We start from the raw sequence: 19,748 nt of genomic DNA, 5'->3' as shown, positions 1-19,748 counted from the left end.
GCCTGTAATCCCAGCTGCTTAGGAGGCTGAGGCAGGAGAATCACTTGAACCCGGGAGGTGGAGGCTGCAGTGAGCCGAGATCGCGCCATTGCACTCCAGCCTGGGAAACAGAACCAGACTCTGTCTCAAAAAAAAAAAAAGGGCCGGGCGTGGTGGCTCACGCCTGTCATCCCAGCACTTTGGGAGGCCGAGGCGGGTGGATCACGAGGTCAGGAGATCGAGACCATCCTGGCTAACATGGTAAAACCCCATCTCTACTAAAAACCAAAAAATTAGCCAGACATGGTGGTGGGCACCTGTAGTCCCAGCTACTCAGGAGGCTGAGGCAGAAGAATGGCGTAAACCTGGGAGGCAGAGCTTGCAGTGAACTGAGATTGCACCACTGCACTCCAGCCTGGGCAGCAGAGTGAGACTTTGTCTCAAAAAAAAAAAAAAGAAAAAAAATTGCCTTCAGTAACTTGGAAATTAGAAAACAGATCCGGCTAAGCAGAGCTCCAGACAGAGCGGCAAAAATTTCAGTGGAACGCTCCTCATGGCACTGGTGAGGCCCGTGAGGGTGAAATGCGCGAAAGGAGGGATCGTCTAGTCTGCAGGCGGAATCTGGAGGAAATAGAGCCAGGGCCTGAACTGGTTTGGGAAACAAAACCATCTCACATGTTGTTGTCTCTGCAGTCAGCAAAGCATTGTCTTTTAAAAATTGTTTTAAATTTGCTTTTTGTTTTTTAGAGACAAGGTTCTCCCTATATTGCTCAAGGGATCCTCCTGCTTCAGCATCCTGACCAGCTGGGACTCTAGGGTGCATCACCACTGCCCGCAAAATATTCAAGTCATAAGTGGCCTCAGGATAAAGATAAAATCAAGGTTGTGGCCATATCCATTGTTAAGGCCCCAGAAAGGTTTACTATCTTGGGGCTGGGTGTGGTGGCTCACACCTGTCATCCCTGCCCTTTGGGAGGCTGAGGTGGGAGGCCAGGAGTTCAAGGCTGCTGTGAACTGGCTGCACCATTGTACTCTAGCCTGAGTAACAGAGCAAGACCCTGTCTCTAAAAAAAAAATAAAAAGATAGAAGATAGTATGTAGTACAAACCCTATCAGCTAGACAAAAGCGTTTCTAAGACGCTAAAGGATGTTTTCCCACAACATGCTAACACATCATACAAAACAGATAAAACACTGACAAATGTTTAAGTCTGTTTTTTGTCTAGTGGAGAACATAATCTAAGAATCCCACAAGATTTTTTTTTTTGAGATGGAGTCTCGCTCTTTCGCCAGGCTAGAGGGCAATGGTGCGATCTTGGATCACTGCAGACTCTGACTCCTGGGTTCAAGCAATTCTCCTGCCTCAGCCTCCTGAGTAGCTGGGACTACAGGTGCCCACCACCACACCCAGCTAAATTTTGTAATTTTAATAGAGACGGGGTTTCACCATGTTGGCCAGGATGGTCTCAATCTCTTGACCTCGTGATCCGCCTGCCTTGGCCTCACAAAGTGCTGGGATACGGGCGTGAGCCACCGTGCCTGGCCAGAAACCCACAAGATTTTTAAGGGCGCTGTTATCAGTTTAAATGAAGAGAGACGGAGACAGTTGAAAATGAAGCCTTTGGGTTCCCTCCTTCTACAGGCAGTGAGCAACTGAGAAAGCGGTTTAGCCTCAAATACAGGCTGTCGGACATCTCAAAACACAGAGGAGAGATACCAAGGGCAGAGCCAAAATCTGAGGGGGGGAAAAAAGGATAATAATGTCACTCCCAGGGAAAATGGGGCCCTAAAAATGACACAGACTCTGCCCCCTAAACAAGGTCCCTTGGCAACATGCTGTTGACTGTGTCACGGAAGTGCTACAGACTGGGTCTGCAGTAAATGAGCCCCCACCTCTCTTTTTCAAACGGGAGCATTATTGTGCTTATCCTGGCCGTGTCTCAAAATCCTATGCTGGGGTAGAGGCAGGTGATTTTTTTTCTTTAGTTTACAGCCTCAAGAGGCATCTCACATATATCCGGACCAGAGGAGACTCATGAGCTGACCGCCTCTGAGCTGAGACAGCAGCAGGAACAGACCTCTGGGTGGCTTGAGTGGGGAGTGGCGAGCATATTTTACTTGTGGAAGGAAAGTAAGTCACTGTGGCTCCAGAGTGGACTGTGGGAAATTTCAGACGGTCCCAGGACACGCGGCTCTCTCTGCCCAGCCCTGGGGCTCCGCTGTCACGTGGGGATGCCTCACCACTAACCCCGTTTACAAGATTCCACTTCTTCCTCTTTTTTTTTTTTTCAGATGGATTCTTGCTCTGTTGCCAGGCTGGAGTGCAGTGGTGTAATCTTGGCTCACTGCAACTTCCACCTCTCAGGTTCCAGCGATTCTCCTGCCTCAGCCTCCTGAGTAGCTGGGACTACAGGCACGCACCATCACGCCCAACTAATTTTTGTATTTTTAGTAGAGACGGGGTTTCACCATATTGGCCAGGCTGGTCTTGAACTCCTGACGTAGTGATCCGCCTGCCCAGCCTTCCAAAGTACTAGGATTACAGCACAGTGGCCGGCCCCACTTCTTCCTCTTCCTTGGTTTACTCCCTTGATTTGGAGCTCCTCCTTTAGTAGGCTCCTGAAAACATGTATTATGAAAATGAATTTTTAAAACTTAGAGTTTGCATATCTGAAAATGCTGTCGTACCGTCACACTTGACTGACCACTTGGGTAGGTATAAAATCCTAGGTTGCAAATTATTTTCACTTGTAATTTTCGAAGCATTGTTCCGATGTTTTCTAACTTCCAGTTTGCCCTTGGGAAGGGATTTATTTCTCAGCCTCCGTGTGATCTGCGCTCTGGGACCGTCTGTATGTCCCGGACTGTCTGATGTTTCACGTCATGCCTGGATGTAGGTCGTTTCTTCCATCTTTGTGCGGGATATCGGCAGGTGCTTTCACTCTGGAGATGCATGTTTCTCAGTTCTGGGGGAAAATTGTTTCTCTAAACTTCATTCCCACCATCTTCTGTTTTTGCTTTTCCCCCCTTGGAATTCCTGTTGGTCTTAATCTATCCTATCACCCACCTTCTTTTCATTCTTTCAAACAGATTTTCTCCACTTTCCACCTTCTTGCTAGTTTAATTTTGCCTATCACATTTCCATTTCTAAGACATTTTAATTTTTTTTTATTGTTTTTGAGGTGGAGTCTGAGTCTGGGTGACACCCAGGCTGGAGTCACTGGCCGGATCTCGGCTCACTGCAGCCTCCGCCTCGCAGGTTCAAGTGATTCTCGTGCCTCAACCTCCCAAGTAGTTGGGATTACAGGCGCACACCACCAAGCTTGGCTAATTTTTGTATAATTAATAGAAATGGAGTTTTGTCATGTTGGCCAGGCTGGTCTCGAATTTCTGATTTCAAGTGATCGCCCGCGTGGGCCTCCCAAAGTGTTGGGATTACAGGCGTGAGCCACTGCACCTGGCCCATCATTATTTTTGAGTTTCCTTTTTAAACCAATGTTCTGGGCTTCACATGGCACGTGACTGCCTCTCACCTCTGAGGCACCTGAGCTGGCCTTTCCTCCCCTTGGTTGACTCACGCCTCCCTCCTGTGTGTGTTCATGTGTGTGACTCTGGGTCATGGATTTTCCTCCTAGCCTTTACCTGTGTGTGTGTGTATGTGAGACAGTCTCGCTCTGTCGCCCAGGCTGGAGTGCAGTGGCACGATCTTGGCTCACTGCAACCTCCGCCTCCCAGGTTCAAGCCATTCTCCTGTCTCAGCCTCCCGAGTAGCTGGGATTACACGCATGCACCACCACAACCGGCTAATTTTTTGTATTTTTAGTAGAGATGGGGGGTTTCACCATGTTGGCCAGGCTGGTCTCGAACCTCTGACCTCAGGTGTTCCACCCGCCTCAGCCTCCCAAAGTGCTGGGATCACAGGCATGAACCACTGTGCCCGGCCCTAACTTTTACCTGTTAACCGGCAATTCCATAAAGCTTACTGTGGTTAGGGACATAATTTAGTTTTGTTTCCATCATCTTAATTTGCCCAGTTTGTTTCTGATTTTTTTTTTTTTTTGAGAGAGGGTCTCACTCTGTTGCCCAGGCTGGAGTGTAGTGGCGTGACTACAACTCACTGCAGTCTCGAGCTTCCAGGCTCAGGTGATCCTCCCACCTCAGCCTCCTGGGTGGTTGGAACTACAGGCATGCTCCACCATGCCCAGCTTACTTTTTGTATTTTTTTGTAGAGACAGGTTCTCCCTATGTTGCCCAGGCTGGTTTCGAACTCCTAGGCTTGAGCAATCTGCCCACTTTGGCCTCCAAAGTGCTGGGATTAGAGGTGTGAGCCACAGCGCTCAAGGGCCAGCCTGATTTTTCTTATTTTTTAATTGACAGAAGTTTGTGTTCGTTTCATTTATTTATTTTATGGGATCTCTTTGTGTTGTCCAGTCTGGAGTACAGCAGCACAATCATAGCTCACTGCTGCCTCAAACTCCTGGTCTGAGGATCCAAACTGAGATCCTCCTGCCTCAGTCTCCCAAGTAGCTGGGACTACATTTTAAATTACATTTTAAATTATTCTTTTTATTGGATTAGAGATGTATAGACTGGTTACACTCTTTTAGTAATTAACATTAAATTACACTATGCACATTTAACTTATCAAAGTCAAATTAAACACTATCTTACACCCGCTTCCCAACAATAGGAGGGTCTTAGAACATTTCTATCCCTTCTAATTTACAGCTATTGTCGTCCAGAATTTTAGTTGACATTCTTTTATACATGCGTATATATTCATAATTTTGCTTGCCATTCCATCTTATATCTAAGACCATCACTCAGATCATTTTCCTTTTTTTTTTTAAGATGGAGTTTTGCTCTTTTTGCCCAGGCTGGAGTGCAATGGCGTGATCTCGGCTCACTGCAGCCTCTGCCTCCCAGGTTCAAGGGATTCTTCTGCCTCAGCCTCCTGAGTAGCTGGGATTACAGGTATGGGCCACCAGGCCCAGCTAATTTTGTATTTTTAGTAGAAATGGGGTTTTGCCGTGTTGGCCAGGATAGTCTCAAACTCCTGACCTCAGGTGATCCACTGCCTCAGCCTGCCAAAGTGCTGGGCTTACAGGCGTGAGCCACTGTGCCCAGCACTATGTTGCCTAGGCTGGTCTTGAACTCCTGGGCTCAAGTGATCCTCCCTCTTAGGCCTCCCAAAGTGTTGGGATTATAGGCATGCGCCACTGGGTCTAGCCTATTTTTCATTTCCAAAAGTTCTTTAAGTCCTGCCTATTCACAGGTGACAGTATGTATCCTACAGCTTTCTCATCACTGTCACCGCGCCGCACACATAACTATCCTCTCACCTGTATGATGACAGTTTCAGGATCTGCATTTCTTTGTGGCTGAGAGCAGCTGCCTGCTGTTTCTGTTGGCCCTCAGTCAGCTGACTCTCCTTGTGTGCTTGGGGATCTCTGAATGCAAGCTGAATGCCTGACTTACAAGCAGGGATGAGGCTAAGCTGGGTGAACTTCCTTTGGAGAGCAGGTGCTTTGACCTCTGCTGGTACCTGGAAGGTCGCCTTCAGCTGGCCTGAGGGTCTTGGCTCCGCACGGGAGACACAGGCTCATCTTCCCACCTCACCCCTGGCCCAGGAGTCAGGAGCTTAATGAACTGTGGGGCCACCACATCCATTCTGAGAGCACCCCTGCCCCTACAGGCTGCACAACCCCAAGCTCATGCCCTGTGCCAACAAGAGCCCTCAAAGCGACTGTCTTGGAAGTGGCAGCCAGCACAGGACCCAGAATTATTCCTAATCAGTCCTTACCTGGGGCAGAGAACTGGAGGAGGTGGTCCCAAGCCACAGCCAGACCAGGATGGGTGAATCCTGCAACCACGCCCCAGGGCTCACGGCCAGTGGGCGGCTCACATTTCCCTCAGTCATCCCAAGAAACTCAAAGCCCACCTGGCTTAATTCATGATGACAGTGCTTTACTTGACGCACCCAAAAACGTTCCCCAAAGAGACACTTCTACTTTTCTATCTCGGAAATAACATTTTAAAGAATGAAAATATTTTACAGGAAATAACATTTGTACATACTCATAACAGTCTCAAAGACAAAACGATTTCTCTACCGACAGAAGCTTCTGAAATCACGTGGCTGTGAGCCTTCCCTCCATACCAACCAGCTCTCCAACTCTCAGACACCAAGGAGATGTCCTTCGATTTAACTCGATTCTGACACCAACTGCCCGGAGTTAGTGCAGAACCCACAGAATAAGGGGTCAGTCCCACAAGACCACCCCCACTTCAGATGCCAAGTGCAGACAGTGGGCCCTGGGGTCCCCACGACCCCCTTTCTCAGGTTCCATAATGTTTTGTTTGTTTTTTGAGATGGAGTCTCCCTCTGTCGCGAGGCTGGAGTGCAGTGGCGAAATCTCGGCTCACTGCAACCTCCGCCTCCCGGCTTCAAGCGATTCTTCTGCCCCAGGCTCCCGAGTAGCTGGGATTACAGGCGCGCGCCACCTCGCCCAGCTAATTTTTGTATTTTTAGTAGAGACAGGGTTTCACCATGTTGGTCAGGATGGTCTCGATCTCTTGACTGCGTGATCCGCCCGCCTCGGCCTCCCGAAGTGCTGGGATTACAAGCAGAAGCCACCGCGCCGGGACAAGTTCCATAATTTTCTAAGCACACAGAACTCGGGACCATAGCAACCAGCTGTGAAAAGGCGTTGAAAGGCATGGATGAACTGCTTGCCTGCCAGGTACGGGGGGAGGGCGCGAGGCCCCCTTCCTAACTGCCCCCCCCACCCCGCCTTCGCCAACCTGAAGCTCGAGACCCTCTGCCCCTCGTCTCATGCAGGGTTTTGATGGAGGCCTGGCTGCGTTGGAATGACCCAATCACCGGCCACTACACCCTAGCAGGAGATGAGACCTTCGCTGCCGCTGATAGTGGGAGGGGAGGCGTCTCAGCAGCGGGCGGCCGGCCGGCCCGGGACAGACCCCTGAGACCTCCCCGCCTCTGGGAATCGCCTCCCATGGGCAGCGCTCACCTTTGCCGAGCCCTCTCTCTCCTGACTGCTCCCAAGCCAAGGCAGATGCAGGCTGGGCTGGGCGAGGCTTTTGCAGCCCGAGAACCAGGCGAGCAGCCGGTTGTTACTTCCTCACCGCGCATGGTGCGGACAAGACTCACCCGGCCTCGGCCTTACGCCCACCAGGCCGCTGGCATCTCTTCAGCAGCAGCCCCGGCTCACTCGGCGCCGTGCACCCGCTGGTGCTGGATGAGGTGGAAGCTCAGGCGAAAGGCGCGGCCACACTCGGTGCAGCGGAACGGCTTCTCGCCCGTGTGGAGCCGCTGGTGCCGGAAGAAGCCCGACAGCGCCCGGAACGCGCGCCCGCAGTGGCCGCACTCGTGGGGCTTCTCCCCGGTGTGGATGCGGCGGTGCTCGCGGAGGAAGGAGCTGCGGCTGAAGGCGCGGCCGCAGTCCTGGCAGGCGAAGGGCCGCTCCCCCGTGTGCACGCGCTGGTGCTGGAGGAGGTTGGAGCTCTGGCTGAAGGCCTGGCCGCACTCCCGGCACTCGTACGGGTTCTCCCCGTGGTGGGTCCGCCGGTGCCGGACCACGTTCGAGCTGTGCAGGAAGCGCTTCCCGCACTCGCCGCACGCGTACAGCCTCTCCCCGGTGTGGGTGCGGCGGTGCTTGGCGGCGTCCGCCCTCTGGCCGAAAGCCTTGCCACAGTCGGCGCACGCGTAGGGCTTCTCGCCCGTGTGCACGCGCTGGTGCCGCAGGAGGTTGAAGCTCTGGCTGAAGGCCTTGCCGCACTCGGCGCACGCGTAGGGCCGCTCCCCGCTGTGCGCCCGCTGGTGTCGGACCACGTGCGAGCTGTGGATGAAGGCCTTCCCGCAGTCGCTGCACTCGTACGGCTTCTCCCCGGAGTGGATGCTCCGGTGCTTCGCCGCGTCCGAGGAGCATTTGAAGCTGCGGCCACAGGCGCTGCACGGGAAAGGCCGCCCCTTCCAGCCGCCCCTGCCCTCTGCTCCCGGGCCTAAGTTCGGAGGGACGTCTGACTCGCGGCCACTCTGTCCTCCAGTTTTCTCAGAAATGACCGGACCTCGAGGGGAACCTCTGGGCCTCTCTCTGGCTTCCTCGTTTTCACAAAGGCCAAGAGACCCCAGCGCCTGGGGAGGCCCCGCGCCGTGGCCCTCTCCCTCGGGAGCGCCTGGCTCTGGTGCAGGCTCCCTACTCTGAGCTGCCTGCACCTCGGCTGATCCGCTGCCACTTGGGGCCTGCGACAGGAAAGCAGCCTTCACAACTGAAAAAGAGGCCAGACAGGAACGATTTTAGATGCAAGAGAATGTGAGTCAAGGCTGGCTCTGGCAATCGTGGTGACGACAGGACAATGACGGTGATGGTGACATCAGTGTGCCAAAGACACCTTTGATTTTGCCCGCCTAGTTTTTTCTCCTCCCCACCTTCTTAACCCCTGTGGTTATGAGGTGGATGAGAGTCCTGCACTGCCACTCTAGAAACGGGGCTGTGGGGCTGGGCGTGGTGACTCACACCTGTAATCCCCACATTTTGGGAGGCTGAGGCAGGAGGACCACTTGAGACTTGGAACTCGAGACCAGCCTGGCCAACACAGTGAGATCCTGTCTCTTAAAAAAAAATAGAATTTTAAAAATATACAAACAGAAGGCTGGGCGTGGTGGCTCATGCCTGTAATCCCAGCACTTTGGGAGGCCGAGGCAGGCGAATCACGAGGTCAGGAGATCGAGACCATCCTGGCTAACACGGTGAAACCCCATCTCTACTAAACACATAAAAAATTAGCCGGGCGTGGTGGCGGCGCCTGTAGTCCCAGCTACTCACTTAGGAGGCTGAGGCAGGAGAATGGCATGATCCCGGGAGGCGGAGCTTGCAGTGAGCTGAGATCGTGCCACTGCACTCCAGCCTGGGTGACAGAGTGAGACTCCATCTCAAAATAACTAACTAACTAACTAACTAACTACACACACATACTGAAACGAGGCTAAACGGGGCTAAACCTCCAATCTCAGCCCACCCAGTCCTGGGGACAGAAATGCAGGCTCTGGGCACTGCCTTACTCTGCGGGACAGCTGGGAAAGCAAAAGAAGCTAGAGACTGCTGGCAGCAAGCCAGGACAGGAGCGAGGCAGATGCAGCAGGAGGCGTGGGGATGGTGGCACCCAACAGAGCCCACGGCCCAGCTCTGCCTTCTGTCTGTCCTTCCTTCCTTTTTTGTGAGCCAGGGTCTTGCTCTATCACCCAGGCTGGAGAGCAGTGGTGCCATCATGGCTCACTGCAGCCTCAGGGCTCAAGTGATCTTCCCTCTGCCTCCCAAGTAGGTGGAACTCCAGGTGAGCACCACCACACCAGGCTATTTTTAAAATTTTTTGTGGAGACTGTGTCAATGTGTTGCCCAGGCTGCTCTTGAACTCCTGGGTTCAACCTTCCTCCCACCTCGGTCTCCTAAAGTGCCAGGATTACAGGTGTGAGCCACCACACCCAGCCGTGGCCCCAGCTCATTCCTTTTACCTTGGACTCCCTGAGACAACGTGGCCTCCTTAACAACTCCCCCCAAACACCGAACTCTGAGGGCTTCTGTTAAGTGCAAACAGGAGTGTCCTCACTCAGAAATCCGGACCAAGAGGCCGGTCATGGTGGCTCACGCCTGTAATCCCAGCACTTTGGGAGGCCAAGGCGGGCAGATCACGATGTCAAGAGATGAAGACCATCCTGGCTAACATGGTGAAACCCCGTCTCTACTAAAAATACAAAAATTATCCGGGCGTGGTGGCGCACACCTGTAGTCCCAGCCACTTGAGAGGCTGAGGCAGAAGAATCGCTTGAACTCAGGAGGTGGAGGCTGCAGTGAGCTTGTGTCACTGCATTCCAGCCTGGTGACAGAGCAAGACTTTGTCTAAAAAAAAAAAAAAAAAAAAAAAAACAGAAATCCGGACTACAAGCTGGAAGGAGCAACCCATGTGGCTGGGCAGTGGCGCTGGCTGGGCTGAGCAGCCCTGACCAGGCTGCGTTATCAGTGGTCCTTGTCTGGCAGTGAAGCCACTGGTTAGATTTGGTTCCTCCGGCTCACACGGACAGACCATGTGGCCATTTAGAAAAAAGGCTTAAGGGTAGGGACGAAACCCTGGGATGTGAGAAAGCTGGCTACTGACCTCGCCCTGCATAGGAGGCAGGAGGGCTCAGCCAGGAGCGGCAGTGGGAGGACAGGGGCCCCCGAGGCCAGCACAGCAACTGAGCGGGACTTCTCTGCCTGCAGGCAGTCTGCTGTGGCAGCGGAAGAGAAGCGGCTGAGTCCCGGCTGCACCTTTCAAGAATGTGGAGGGTGCAGATGTGACGGAAACGCCTGTGGAGGTGGGGGTGGGGCAGGGACGTTCCAGGGCAGATGAGAGCAGGCTGCTGTCAACAGTCCCCACCTCTCTCTGCCCTTGCAGACCCATGACACTGAGCAGCCAGGGGGTGGGAGAGGCTCAGGGTGGTGCGCAGAACAGAAGCCCTCAGCAGAGGCCAGCCCTGGTCTTGTGTGGTTTGCAGACTTGGAAGTTCAAGAACTGACTCAAAGGTATTGCTCATGAGGAAAAAGAACCAAAACTACAATGAGAAGGGGCCACATACACGGTGGAGCTCTACTGGATCCAGCTTGCAGGCCCTGAGGATGCCTTTCCAAGGGAGGCAATCCCAGACCCCATAGCAGGGCCTGCACTACCCACCCCACCTCCCGCCTGTCGCTGGGACACACTGTCAGGGTGGCCCCAAAACATAAAACAGTGTTCTCATGTGGGCGATTCTGTCCCGAGGGCACATTTGACAATGTGTGGAGATGTTTCTGGTTGTCACAACTGGGAGGGGGCGCTACTGACAGCAAGTGGGCAGAGGCGAGGGTGCTGCCGAACCTCCCACAATGCACAGGATGGCCCCTCAACAAAGACTCATCCATTCCAAAACAGCCACAGTGCCAAGGCTGAGCAGCACTGAGCGAGGCCTTCCCCGAGGCAGAGCCTGGGGCTGCCAGGCTTTCTAACCAAAAGCTCTCAGTTCACTGGCAAAGACAGTCACCAAACATGCCCAGGAGATCTGACGGGCCTGCGTTTACCTCCCTCCCTCACCCTGCGCCCGAGGACACAGTATACGCTCTGTGCCAGTGACTCGGACATGGTGTTTTTCCTATATTCCTGTTCAATTCCTGCCCTGGAACTCTGGGCCCAACTGTGGACGTGTCCCCTCACCTGCAAGGGCCTCCATCAGGGTACTGCTCTCCTTGGCCCCTGGGGGCTCTCCTCCTGGCTCCACCTTGCAGAACACCAGCAGTCAGAACAATTTCTGCTGAGGTAAAAGAAAAGGAAAATAAATCGCAGCCAGGGCTAGGTACAGGGGCTGGGGCAGTGAGGTCAGAATGCCTTCAGGGGAGATGGTCAGAATAGGCCCTGCAGGAGCTGCAACACCCAGCTGGGCCCAACCCTGTCACTGGCAATCAAGGTCCTGGCTCAACAGTCACTCCCAGAAGCGGTGTTCTGCGGGATGCCCGGGAACTCTGGTCCAGGCTCTGCTGGTTCCCCCCGACCCGGGGCGGACACAGAGCACAGGTGGGCGTGGCCACAGCTTCCTAGCTCCATGCTCAGCAAGCTCACGCCCTCCAGCAGTCTTCACGTAGCTAAAGAAATTTCCATGGATTTTAAAATTTTCTTGATAGTTACAAGGATTTGAATATAAAAATGTTAAACCAGAAAAAAAGAACAAATTATTTGAATGGTAAAGTTTTGGACTGAGGAATGATTTTTCTAAGCCTGACATCAGATGTCTGACAAATTTAACTACATAAAAAAATTTAATGTAAAAAAACAAAAACAAAAAAGGGGGAAATATGTGCAAAGATTCATCCCTAGCTGATAAAGATCTCTATATATTAATAAGAAAGGAAGGCAAATTGGCAAAGATCATGAATATGTAATTCACCAAGAAGAAAAACCAGTAAGCAATACATTTTTGGGGGGAGTCTCACCTCAAGTGCAACTAAGAAATGTAATTTGGCTGGTGCTGTGGCTCACACTTGCAATCCTAACACTTCAAGAGGCTCGGGATGGAGGACTGAGTACAAGAGTTCCTGACCAGCCTGGGCAACATAGTGAGACCCCGTCTCTACAAAAAATCGAAAAATTAGCCAGGTGTGATGGTAGGCGTCTGTAGTCCCAGCTACTAGGGAGGCTGAGGTGGGAGGATTGCCTGAGCCCAGGTCTAGGCTGGGGTGAACTGAGATTTCGCCACTGCACTCCAGCTGGGCGTTAGAATGAGACCCTGTCTTAAAAAAATAAGTATATAAAAAGTAATTAATTAGTAAATTTAATTCAAGCCGCCTGTAATCCCGCCTGCCAGAGAGGCTGAGCGGGAGGATCGCTTGAGCCCAGGAATAGGCGGCCAGCCTGGGAAACATAGCGAGACCCCGCCTATTTTGCAAAAAGGTATTTAAAGTGCAATTTTTTAGTCTGGAAGCAGAGTTTTGAAAGTACCTTACCGGCAAGAATTAGGTAACAGGCTCTCCTGTTCACAGCTGGGAAGAGGCTTGATGAGCTGGGCCGGTGGGAAATTTGACAACTTACAAAGGCCTGAAGACGCGCGGGGGGGGGGGGACTCAGCCCCCCGGAAGCCCCGCCCGCGTCGGGATCCCGGGAATGCACCTGCAGGGCCGCCTCCTCCACGCCGCGCCCGAGAGCGGCTGGGGCCTGCGCTGCAAGGGGAGTGCGGGACGCGCCGGCCAGGACGGCGGTGCCAGCCCCGTCCCCTCGGCCGCTCCCTGACCCTTCTGAATCGACGCCAGAGCAAGAATATCCGGGGCCGCGGCATCCAGGGCAGCTGAACTGCACCCGCAACGGTCCCCGCCCCGCCGCGCGCCGGAAGCGCCGCAGTCCCCACTCTGGCCCGCCCCCCAGGCACTTCCGGTGACGCTCTGGGCCGCGGCAGGACAGTGCGCTCGGCGGCCCCGGAGAGCTGGACCGCCCGGCCGCGGCGCCTTCAGCTCTACGGTTGCCCGCAGGCGCCAGCCGAGTCCTTCCTGCCGGCAGGAAGCCCCGCCTCGTGGCGGGCAAGGTAGAGCCGTTGGCGCGCCGGGATTCGGCTCGAGCCAACTGAGGACCGGACCCGGGCGCCCGCAATACGTGTCAGGAGGCGTGGAAGGCCCGCGGTGGGGAGACCACGCGCGTTCCCTTCCGTTCCCCGCAGCGCCCCGCGCTTGTCCCGGGTCCTCCGCTCGGCGCACGGGCCCCTCCAGGCCCCCGGGGCTGTGGCAGCACGCTGATCCCGAGCGTGGGCCTCCTTGGGGTCGAGAGTTTGGAGCGCCCCAGGCGCTGCCCCCGCCTCCCTGCAGGTCGCCGCCCTCGCGTCTCCGCTGCAGAGAAGCCTTTGCTGCCCGCCTCTCGCATGCTCTGGGCTCTTTCTTACCAGGGACCGAGCTCTCATTCGTTCAGCCTTCCCTGGGCAAGATGCACCTCCTGTCCAAGTCTCTCGCCCTGCCGCCCGCCGCAGACTGAAGGTCACGCATCTCCAGCTGGAATGCTGCAAAAGTGACGCTTTTCATCATGTGTGCAAAGTGTACAGCTGCAGTATGGGCTCTTCCTTCTTACAACAAGTAGATCCTCTCTGGGGAGAAAAGAAAGAATTAAGAAGCGACCCTCATGAAAGAACCCTAATAAGACAGCAACAGCCGGGCGCGGTGGCTCAAGCCTGTAATCCCAGCACTTTGGGAGGCCGAGACGGGCGGATCACGAGGTCAGGAGATCGAGACCATCCTGGCTAACCCGGTGAAACGCCGTCTCTACTAAAAAATAAAAAAAATTAGCCGGGCTAGGTGGCGGGCGCCTGTAGTCCCAGCTACTCGGGAGGCTGAGGCAGGAGAATGGTGTAAACCCGGGAGGCGGAGCTTGCAGTGACCTGAGATCCGGCCACTGCACTCCAGCCTGGGCGACAGAGCAAGACTCCGTCTCAAAAAAAAAAAAAAAAAAAAAAAAAGACAGCAACAAAGGGCCAGACGCGCCCCTGGCACTGGACCTGGGGCGGGGGGGCCACAGCCCTGGGAGCCCAGGTCCCCTGCGCGCGCTGCCGCCACGGGGCTTCTGCCTCCGGGCCTCCACATCTCGCGCCTGGAACGGCGTTCCTTGCGCACTGCACCAGTAAACACCTGAACACTCCCACCACATGCTGAACGTTTATTTGTAACAAATTAGAAGCTGTTGTAAGACATAAAAGGTAAAACACTTGACCCGGCGCGGTGGCTCAAGCCTGTAATCCCAGCACTCTGGGAGGCCGAGACGGGCGGATCACGAGGTCAGGAGATCGAGACCATCCTGGCTAACACGGTGAAACACCGTCTGTACTAAAAATACAAAAAAATTTAGCCGGGCGTGATGGCGGGTGCCTGTAGTCTCAGCTGCTCGGGAGGCTGAGGCAGGAGAATGGCGTGAACCCGGGAGGCGGAGCTTGCAATGAGCTGAGATTGCGCCACTGCACTCCAGCCTGGGCGACAGAACAAGACTCTTGTCTCAAAAAATTAAATAAATAAAAACAAATAAATAAACAAAACACTTAGACCGGGTGGGCGCAGTGGCTCATGAATGTAATCCCAGCACTTTGGGAGGCCGAGGCCGCAGGATGGTTTGAGTCCAGGAGTTTCAGACCAGCCTGAGCAACACAGACCTCTGTGTCGACTAAAAAAAAATTTTTTTTAATTAGCCGGGCGTGGTGGCAGGCGCCTGTGGTCCCAGGTACTCGGGAGGCTGAGGCGGGGGATCACTTGAGCCCAGGAGGCAGAGGCTGCAGTGAGCCGAGATCAGCACTGCACTCCAGCCTGGGTGACAGAGATTCTGTCGCAAAACAACGACAACAACACACACACACACACACCCAAAAGAGATGATGTAGAAGTACAAATAACCGTTCCTCTCCGCATCCCGGTGGAACGTCGTGGGTCTTCTGAAGACCCTCTCTTGCTCTGCAGTCTCCGGTACTCCAAGCACGTGAGCCTGGGCGGGAGGCGCTTGGCTCTCCGGAGCCTCCACTGCCTCCTAGACAATCCCGGCTCCTTACGCCGGCCGGAGGCTCTTCGCGACGGGGCCCGACTGCCTCTCCAGGCCCACTGCCGCCGTGCCAGAGGCCACTGTCCTCTCCTCGCCCCTTTCCAAATGCGCCCTGCCCCGGGCCCGTGTCATGCTGTTCCCTGTGCCGCTTTTGTCCTTCCCCTCACTCCCCATCCACCAGAACCGGGAAGGCGGTGCCCCCTTTCCAGGCCCAACTTCGGGCTGGCGCACTGAACCTCTAGGAGTCGTCAGCTTCCTCCACCGGGAGCCGGGCTCAGACCTCAGAGCCGGCAGCCCCGCCCACCCAGAAGCCCCGCCCACCAACAAACAGATCCCACCCCTTTCCCGCCCCGCCTCGGCCCCGCCTCCTCGCTGGCAGCCGCCCGGCGCAGTCAGGGTCCTGGGACCCAGGCGGAGCCTCCAGCAGGTGCCTTAGCGAAGATCCTGGACTGTGTCACAGCCCAGGGTAGCCGTCCCGTGGCCCGGCCTTGGAGGTTCCCACGGACACCCGGGACTCTGCCTCCTCCAGAATCGCCCCTCACTGCTTCCCTCCTGCTCTCCCACAGAGAAGCCCCACGCTAGGGCCCCTGACAAACAGAATCGAAAACACAAGGCAGGACTCAGGCAGGGACACAGCGGTGGGGGAGTGAACCCAAGCAACTCAGGACGCCGGCGGCGAATAGCTCAGATCCCGCGAAGAGCCCGCGCCCTGGAATTCTGTTTGGTAAGGGGGTCCTCACAGTGTGGGGCGAGACAGAGAACCCCTGGGAAGTTGCAGGTGGTGAATGTCCATGGTAAAGAGCAAGTTCACAGTCTAGAAACTTCTGGATTTCTTGATTCAAAAGTAGCCGAGTCTAGGCCGGCGAGGGAGCTCACGCCTGTAATCACAGAACTCCGGGAGGTCGAGGCAAGAGGATCACTCCAGGTCAGGAGTTCGAGACCAGCCTGGCAAACATAGTGAAACCCAGTCTCCGCCAAAAAAAAAAAAAAAAAAAAAAAAATTGGCTAGGCGTGGTGGTGATTGCGTTAGTCCCAGCTACTCGGGAGGCTGGGGCAGGAGAATCGCTTGAACCCAGGAGGTGGAGGATGCAGTAAGATTTTGCCACTGCACTCCAGAGCGAGACTCCGTCTCAAAAAATAAATAAATAAAATAAAGTAGCCGAGTCTTAGAATACCAGACCTTCGAGGACTGTCTCCATGAGCCTATCCACTGAGTCCCTTACCTGCTACCCTGAAAAAAAAAGTATGATGAAGAAATTACCAAGGCACCCCTTAAAAACAAAGAGAGCTTGGCCAGGCACAGTGGCTCACGCCTGTAATCCCAGCACTTTGGGAGGCCGAGGCAGGTGGATCACCTGAGGTCAGGGGTTTGAGACCAGCCTGGCCAACATGGTGAAATCCCATCTCTACTAAAAATACAAAAATTAGCTGGGTGTGGTGGTGTCCACCTGTAATCCCAGGTACTTGGGAGGCTGAGGCAGGAGAATCGCTTGACCCCGGGAGGTGGAGATTGCGGTGTGCCGAGATCACGCCATTGCACTCCAGCTTAGGTGACAGAGTGAGACCCTGTCTCAAAACAAACCAACCAAACCAAACCAAACCAAACAAAAAGAGCTCAGAGAAAGAGGACCATTGTTCAGAGAAGAGGCCGTGGGTCAACTGAAGCAAGTGGACACGGAGCCAGGACATAGGTGACACAGAAAGGAAGGACTCCCAGTCTCGTGGCAGAAGGAGCAGGAGAGGCACAGGCCTCTGAGTTACCCCTGGAGGCTGAGGGCCTGACCCCCACAGCCGCAGGATGGAAATCCTTCCACAGCCCGAACGGTCAGGGAAGGACCTCAAGCTCCACAGGAGACTGGAGCCCAGGGCAGCTGAATGGCAGCCCCAGGAGACCCTGGCAGAGACCTCAGCCAAGCTGTGCATGGCTCCTGTGTGGCAGGATCTGTGAAGTAACAGACGGGCTGTTGGTGAGAAGGTTCCAGGTGAGACACACCAGTGGCCCTAAGAGGAGAAAATGCAAGGGCGGCAGGAAGCGGTGGGCACAAGACCCAGCGGCCGGCCTGACCAGCACTGACTGGCACCTCCGCGCTCTGCAGTCAGGCAGAACCGGCCAGGACATTCACTCCTGCTGTGCTGGGCACCAGGGACACCCCCGAAGATGGACAGAGCGCCACAGGGGCTGCCCTGTGAGTTCATGAAAGAGAAGGGAGAAACAGAGGCACAGCGGGCACTGCCTGCCAGGGGCTGGAAAGCAGCACATGCAGGCCTCATTAGAAGCAGAGACCAGGGAGCAGTGACTCCAACAGCACTGCCAGTGGGTCCTGAAGTGTGAGCAGGAGTTTGGGAAGGGCGCTGAGGCGGGGAGGCCGCTTGGCTCTTAGGAAACCCAACCTTGCCACACGAATGCTGGGCTTCCTCCTCTGGGGCTGTTGTAGCCACAAGGATGTTCTAACTCAGAAAAGACACCACAGGTTTGGGATGGGAAAAGGCATGAGAAGTACACAACCCCAACCATAAAAATGGGGTCAAAGCAAACACTCAGCATGGGAAACCACACACCCGCCCGGAAGGGGCTGACAGACGTTTGGAACCACACGGGGTGACCTCTAGCACATCGCGGGGAGCAAAAGGAGTGTCAGGAAGGCGGGCGGATGAATCCACTCCTGAGAGGCCCGATGGCACACGGGGCCCTCCAGAAGCTAGAATACCCATCAGCTTGGGGAGGGGAAAGGAAGTGTAAGAGAAGCTCTGGAAAGTTCTATGCTGTGACCTGGGTGGATTAGCAACAGTGTAAACATATAAACAGTCAAGCCGTGTGCTTAAGATTTGGGCATTTTAGCTATGTAAATTATACCCTAATTCAAAAAAAATCAAGAGCACCATATCCCAGGAAAAATTAATATAAAATATTGACACCAGCATGGATCTTGGTGAAGCTATTCAAGGTTATGGATGAGGAAAGAATGACCAAGGCATCCAGGCAGAAGAAGCACGTTTCAGAGAAAGGGCAGAGGCCAAGGGCTTCCCAATGCTGCAGGTTCAGCACAGCCCTGCAAGGAAAAACCCAAAACCCAACCACATGCCCCAAGCCCTTGCTATTCACCACGCCCTCCGTCAAGTGTAATGGCTACAGACGGCATTCCAGAGCTTTCAGGAGCTCATTATGCAGCCCCTCCTGCCTGCCGCCGCGGAGCCCTCTCCCCAGATGGGAGCTGGGCTCAGGGTCCTGCTGGATGGGCACATGGACCGAGGTCCGGGGAAGCCACCTGCCCCCACCTGCATCCTGCCTGTTACTCTCCTCACCCGGACGCTGTTCACCCAGGCTCTGCAGCAGGCGCTGGGCTGAACACTCTGCCGTGTGAACGAGGGGGCTTCCCATCGCAAGGGCTGCTTGAGGGGCAACAGCCTCACAGAAGAGCCACACACAGAGTGCAGGGCGGCAGGACAGAAAGGCCCTGCCTGGAGTCAGGCACACGAGTGCCACAGTGGCGGCATGATTTTGCCCACCTGAGACTCAAGGACTGGGAGTTGCCGGCCCATGTACACACACGTCTGGACACCTGTCCCCCCTCCTCCACCCACGCTGCGGGGAACTGCATGGCTCCTCCAGGCGGGGACCGTAGCTTTCCGCCTCAACATACCTGGGGCCTGGCATGCTGCGTTGAATTTTGGAGTGGATGAGGAGTGAGGGTGTGACAGGGCGGCTGGAGCTATCCAACTGCTGCAACTGCTGCAGGTGCCACAGCAGCCGGCTCCCGGAAAGCGACCTCCTGCTTCTGAGACCGTAGCGCAGGGCGGTGCGAGTGCACCTCCGCAAGGCCTGACGCCGCTAATCCACTTTCTCTCTTACTCTCCCCACGATGGGGACACACTTGGCGACAGTTCCAACTGGGGTAAGAGACCCACCAAAAGGTCGCTGGCATGGGCACTCCAGGAACACCAAAGTGGAGTCTGGGATACCCTGCAAACACCTCGGCTTGTGCGGGGAGCATTCCTCCCCCAAAATGCTCATCCACTTCTGGTTACAGCAATCTTTGAGGGCAGGGAAGGTGGCCGGCAGAAGTCACTGTGGAGCAAGCACGTGGGCCTCGGAATCCAAGCCTGGGTTCAAATCCGGGCTGTGGGACGTCCTCACCAAGTCTCGATTTCCTCCTGTAAATGAGGGATGCTGGCGCCCCTCTGGCTGTGGGGAAATAGGGCTTCCAGCAATGCTCCCAGCAGATCTCAGACCTCAGGACGCGTGAAGGTTATTTTAGGGACAAGTTAACCAAATAGACTCAAGTTATTTTAGAGTCTATTTAGTGTAACAGCAACAGCTGCTAAAAACGTGCACAGACATTCCTTGTACAGCCTGAGTATCCCTTATCCAAAATGCCTGAGACCGGAAGTGTTTTGGCGGCCGGGCGCGGTGGCTCACGCCTGTAATCCCAGCACTTTGGGAGGCCGAGGCGGGAGGATCACGAGGTCAGGAGATCGAGACCATCCTGGCTAACACGGTGAAACCCCGTCTCTACTAAAAAATACAAAAAACTAGCCAGGCGTGGTGGCGGGCGCCTGTAGTCCCAGCTACTCGGGAGGCTGAGGCAGGAGAATGGCATGAACCCGGGAGGCGGAGCTTGCGGTGAGCTGAGATCTGGCCACTGCACTCCAGCCCGGGCGACAGAGCGAGACTCCGTCTCAAAAAAAAA

General features: G+C 54.9%; 2 protein-coding genes across 14 annotated transcripts in view; one reads left to right on the top strand and one right to left on the bottom strand.

The window, feature by feature from the left end:
• TOP1MT (DNA topoisomerase I mitochondrial) overlaps nucleotides 1-2,331 on the top strand; it is a 33,414-nt gene extending 31,083 nt beyond the window's left edge. For all 5 annotated transcript variants that reach the window (XR_002734911.3, XR_002734914.1, XR_002734913.1 and 2 more), the window contains 2 exons: nucleotides 1,966-2,110; nucleotides 2,272-2,331. The gene's annotated coding sequence lies outside the window, so the exon portion shown is untranslated. The remainder of the gene's footprint in view (nucleotides 1-1,965; nucleotides 2,111-2,271) is intronic.
• Nucleotides 2,332-5,929: 3,598 nt separating this feature from the next.
• ZNF696 (zinc finger protein 696) lies at nucleotides 5,930-15,334 on the bottom strand. 9 transcript variants are annotated; one of them, XR_004229064.1, is made up of 5 exons: nucleotides 14,888-15,334; nucleotides 12,507-13,627; nucleotides 11,224-11,320; nucleotides 7,011-8,268; nucleotides 5,930-6,676 (listed from the first exon to the last, which is right to left on the bottom strand). XR_004229064.1 is itself a non-coding variant. In XM_031935925.1 (4 exons), the coding sequence occupies exons 3-4, from the start codon at nucleotides 11,237-11,239 to the stop codon at nucleotides 7,208-7,210; spliced, it is 1,077 nt and encodes a 358-aa protein (XP_031791785.1). In that variant the 5' UTR covers nucleotides 11,240-11,320; nucleotides 12,507-13,627; nucleotides 14,888-15,334; the 3' UTR covers nucleotides 5,930-7,207. The 9 variants fall into 9 exon arrangements, 7 of the variants coding, with proteins under 7 accessions (XP_031791785.1, XP_023083882.1, XP_031791788.1 ...); XR_004229065.1 differs by having other exon boundaries at nucleotides 7,151-8,268; nucleotides 14,888-15,333; XM_031935925.1 differs by having other exon boundaries at nucleotides 5,930-8,268.
• Nucleotides 15,335-19,748: the final 4,414 nt, after the last annotated feature.

The sequence above is a fragment of the Piliocolobus tephrosceles genome, chromosome 7 (assembly GCF_002776525.5).
Source record: "Piliocolobus tephrosceles isolate RC106 chromosome 7, ASM277652v3, whole genome shotgun sequence".
Classification (NCBI taxonomy): Eukaryota; Metazoa; Chordata; class Mammalia; order Primates; family Cercopithecidae; genus Piliocolobus; species Piliocolobus tephrosceles.
The sequence above is the reverse complement of the archived record's forward strand: the minus strand, read 5'-3'. Positions and strand labels throughout refer to the sequence as shown.